Source organism: Setaria italica, chromosome II (genome assembly GCF_000263155.2).
Source record: "Setaria italica strain Yugu1 chromosome II, Setaria_italica_v2.0, whole genome shotgun sequence".
In the NCBI taxonomy this organism is placed as follows: Eukaryota; Viridiplantae; Streptophyta; class Magnoliopsida; order Poales; family Poaceae; genus Setaria; species Setaria italica.
In genome coordinates this window covers 8098788-8103930 of record NC_028451.1, presented here as the reverse complement: position 1 = coordinate 8103930, position 5143 = coordinate 8098788, and the positions used below count along the sequence as shown (strand labels likewise).

Here is a 5143-nt window from a genome sequence, read left to right as displayed (position 1 = left end):
AAGTGTGGTTCTCCGACATTTACTCTAAATAAAGGTAGAATAAAGGAGTGATGACAACGTTTCCTCCCGTGTGCCAACAAAATAACTCTTTACTTTTTCAGGTAAACATAACAGTTGTTTCCGTCTACAAGTACTCAACCTGAAATTCTAATATCCAATATCTACTCCAACTAGTTAATATGTACTGTACGAATTAACCTTCTTCAGGGCTTCCAAAAAAGTATACAGTTCCTTGAAATTTTCCTAATAGCCATGTTTGATAGTGAAACATACATATGTCAGTAAGTTCCAAATATATGCTTGTAGTTAAGGCCAAGACAAAAGTATTTTCAAATAATCTCAGTCATCAAACTTGTGAATAAATTGCAAAGAGCATGTACATATATAGCTTTGACAGAGAAAGGTCAAGCACCCCGATTTATGTTCGGATTGCTCTCTTTCTTCCTTTTCGTTAAGAGAAGCCAACATCAGCATATTCATGGGATTACAATTCTCCAAGTAAAGGTAAAAACATCTTTTAATTTACAGAAACTCAAATCGGATACAAGTAGATCTTTTAAAAATATAATATGTACTATTGATTTGCTATAATGTGCATAGATAGCAATCATGCAGACCCAATTATTCGTACACCAAACAACCAAACACTGTAAGATGTCTATGCAAAGCTGAACACTGGAGAAGGAAAGAGTCCATCCATCATCCAACCTAATAAAATCTTTAAAGAAACCCAACGCGTACGGACACCATATCCTAGTATTGTAACAGCTAACAGCACTCCATTAACACCTCGCATGGTGCAACAGCTAATTCACCCAATCCGTTCCGGCCAGCTCAGAAGCACAAGGTGGGACGCCATGGCCGCCGCTCGTGGTCGCCGACGCCATGATCCTGCGAGAGCCACCGTTGCTGGTGATCGGTCGGCGACGACGGCGGTGACCGCCTCCTGATGTTCTGGTTCAGCCAGCTGATCCAACCTCCGGCAGACCAGATGGAAGATGACTTGCCTCTGCACTTGTTGTCCTTGGACTGAGACCTGGATTGGTAGGACGGTGGCGGCGAGATCGGCGGCATGGAGCTTGCGGCGGAGGCCGGTGTGACGGAGCTCTTGGGCGTGCCCGGCTTGGACTCCCACAGGAACGGCACCGTGCCGGCGCCGAGGCTGTAGTAAACCCTGAAGGACGCGTTGGCCACGTTTGAGCGATCCCTTGAGAGGATCCTCGAGCTGAATAGCTTGGGCCCTTCTTGCTTACCGGAGCTCATCTGCTCATATTAGAGAGAAAGGAGAGAGAGAAGAGAGATGCTCAGAGAGAGAGAGAGAGAGAGAGAGAGAGAGAGAGAAAGGGATGCTTGCTCCTTGCAAAGTACCTTACAGGAAGTTGCAGCGAGCAAAGGTGTGTGGCACAAACGAGTACACAATTGAATGAGGGATGTGATTGCGAGTGAGTGGGGAGGGTGGTGTGTATATATGGGTCCGTTGATCTGATTCGATTGGGATGGCTTTTTTTGTTGGCTTGAGGCTGAAGAGAGAGAACTGGGACAAAAAAGTTAAGTGTTGTGGTGCTTGTCAAAAGAAAATTGTGTTGCGGTGTGGGGGGTGGCAATTATGTTGAGCTTAGGTGATAATGACCATGATTAATGGTGTGCATTATTGTTAGGCTAAAAATGGTGTGCCGTTGTTTATGGTTGTCTGAAGAAGATGATGCACCAAGTACCGTGTTGGATCCAAAAGAAAATGAGAGGGGACAGATTAAAAGGGGAAGAGGTGACCCACTATAAGGGGGAAAAAAGCCTCAAATGTGCTCTACCTTATCTATTGAGACACATCTTGGGAGTATTCACAGTGGATTGGTAAAATAAAATAGTCCATCCTCTATCACCATTTAGTTTGAGATAATTTTGTAAACCCTCCTATTATTTACTTGGCATACTAGAGTGCATGCCATTTTTTAAAAATAAATCATTGATACCACTAGCATCTTAGGAGTATATACATATAATTGTTTATATTCACCACATGGAAAATGGTAATAGTATATTTTCCATGAAAGTAGTACTATATATTGTAATATTTTAAACATTTTCTGGACATATAATTAGGGATGTAATTGAGAGCACATGTTGAAACTCTCCTACCGACCCGTGAAAAAGAAAAGCGGAGTAAGTACGATGGAGCAAATAAGAGGACTGTACTCACAACAACAAGCTTAACCAAATCCCGACATGATTGTGTCATCTTACCTATCTATAGTGCAAATTAGCGTACTAAAAGATAGAAAAATTAAGAGGTTTAGTGACAAATGTCCACCTAAAGCTCCAATGGGCATTTAAACTTAACCGCCCGATGTTTCCCGGCGAAGAAAAGAATTTTGGAATCTTTCAATGAAAGATCAGAAAGGTCCACGAATTGAGCTCGCAACTACTTATTACCCTCCCAACATGCATCCATGAAGTACTAGGACAGGGTACTTTAGTTTTTGTTCTTTATGACCTTTTACAAAAGCAGGTCTTTTGCAACAGGATTAGCCAATACCTTTGCTGTTTTGCTTTATGCTTTGTTGTCTGATTCCATGGTTTTTGCTTCTGCTTAATGGAGAGAGTAGTTCAACCGAGTGGCTTCTAGTGGCTTGTCCATAACCGGGTGACTTTCAAATGGCGGTCATAGATTGTGTTACGATGATGATATGCGGTAAGGTACTATGGTCGGTACAAGTTCAACTTCTTCCTTTTTGATCTCCCTAATAGCATATTGAAATCTTCTACAAAATCTAGAAAAGGTTACTCATATTTAAGCACCATTATTGAAACTTGCGAATCACAGAAGAGTGTAAAATTAAAAGGTGTAGACATGTAGATCACAACTCGAAGAGTTTTAGTTAGGTTCAAGAATCTGGCCACGTGATTGTCCACTGTCCGTCAATGATTGTCTCCCTGTGGTACAAAGACCTACAAGCAGTCATAGGAATTCAAATTTACTAATTACGCCCCACAAAATTATTTAGTTACAGCGACTTTCCAAACTAAATCATTGATATTGTAGCATTCAGTTCATCAATTGTCCTTGTACACAGATCGAATTGCAATGACAAACTTCAGATATTACATTGTATATATTATAATGACGCTGGTGGTTGTCAGAATTAATAAGTCAATGGAAAAATATATGACTTTAGATTGGTAGTTCAATAAAACCACTTGAACAGGTTCCATGGATCTAAGCAGAAATCAAGTACATATATTACTACTAATTTAGTTTTGTCATGCCATGGATTTAATATAACATTGTTAGTATGTAAAGCAAACACGCTGAATTTCTTGTAAAAGCTATGATTAAATATGTTTAATTCATTCTTCTTCTTTTCTTGTAAATGTTTGCACACAAATAACCTTCTAACTCGAGGTTGGTAGACGTACGCCCATGTTGTTGTAATCCAGGCATCCAGCAAGTAGAAAAAATAGTGGCGAAAAGCACTCCCTACCAGAACCGTAGAAACAAAAATTTGCACGCAAGGGCTGAGATGCGAGCGAACACATGTAGTTTACGGTTTCAATTGACTGCCTTTTCACAAGTCTGCCAGGTCTCACCAAATCTACCAAGAATTTCGAGTGTACAAAGCCAAGAATCGATCGAAATTGGCCAAATGTATGGTTCACTTTCACGAGTCGGTCCGTTCATAAAGGCGATGCTAGCTTGACACAGGCCTATGTATACGTTGCAAGTGCAGTGTCATTTCGTTAGACGTTTTCATACAATGAGGTCATTAACTTTGATTCTGTCCAGATCAACCTACTAATTGCAAAAGCATACACGTTAACGACTAGCATGATTTGTCTGTACGTGCTTGTAGCCTTTGTAAACCTAAGCTTCTAAGAGATCTTGCCAAGGGAAGAGATTATTGTATGCGATTGATTGACCAGATCTTGTTATCAGTCAACAGGCACGAAATTTTCGTGGATTAGTTCAGCTAACTTTAGGCCACTTGCTTCCAAGTCGCTGGCCTTGCTTGGATGGATTTTTTAAAAGGTTAAGTGCTCCAGTTGGTAATAGCTAGCGATACTTCGAGTGCACCTGCCTCGGGTCAGTAGCAGAGCCGCTAGATGTCCATCATCTAAATGTGAAGTTGTGAACAAGACTTTTTCATCAGTTGTATGAAAATATATACACTCCAATCTCAAATATATCATTTTTTATTAAATATGCACGCAATCGAACTTATGGAACTCCAATTATTCTCTAAAATAAATCTATTGAAAACAAGAAGACTCTAGGCAGTTATGCACAAGGTTGACTTGCATAATCATAGGCACCAAGGCCAATCCTTGTATATACAGTTATTGATGAGAAGGACAAGAGATCCAGTGTACTGTTCGTAGCAAAGCTGCTAACACGACATGCAAACAATCGTCAGATTGCTTCGTCTATAATCATCCAAGTCATCACCTCCAGTGGTAGTCCCCAATCTACATCCATCTCCTATACTCAGGCCAGGTGATCCATCAGGCCACTCACTCACTGAACGCTTTCGGGAAACGAGCATCACCAGCTTTGCCGACGATGATGAGACATCAGTAGTGTAAGTGGCCCTCCTGCCGCCATGCCATCCTCTCAATGCAACTTCTGTTCGAACGTCACTGAAACTCCTTTTTTTCTGTGTGAAGCGTAGCTTCGAAATTTTTAACTTACAAGTTCTGATGCACTCGAAGATCACCGTGTAAGTGTTCAACCTCAAATTGAAACTCAAATTAAGATCAACCTTGAAATAAACGGCAAAACTTTTGACACATGAACCGTTGTGTTCCGAAAATCTTTAAACTTGTTTAGGACTTGGTGCTATCCTATCACACTGAAAATCTTAATAATTTAAGCGCTAGAGGGTATAGAAGAGTGCTCATCCAAAACCAGTTGAACCAGCGTGGCGGATTATCAGATGAAGGTGTGCCTACGGATGGGGACTGGATCTAGTGTGGCTGTGTGGGTTGTTAGCGCGTCGGCGTCGTGGGTGTCGCGGGGAACAAACGTGATGCCTACAGCAGCAACCGGCGGCGTCGCTGTGCCGTAAAACACGTACGCGGTGCACGACGCGACGCATGACATGCCTTCCTGTTCAATTCTAAGAGACGTGGATATGCGTAGTAACGCAAG

The 5143-nt window shown here is 41.5% G+C and overlaps 1 protein-coding gene across 1 annotated transcript; it reads right to left on the bottom strand.

Annotated features, from left to right (window-relative positions):
* Positions 1-481: 481 nt before the first annotated feature.
* Positions 482-1424, bottom strand: LOC101778456. Its single transcript, XM_022824094.1, has one exon. It carries the CDS (start codon positions 1261-1263, stop codon positions 835-837), a length of 429 nt encoding a protein of 142 aa, XP_022679829.1. The 5' UTR covers positions 1264-1424; the 3' UTR covers positions 482-834.
* Between the last annotated feature and the right edge of the window lie 3719 nt (positions 1425-5143).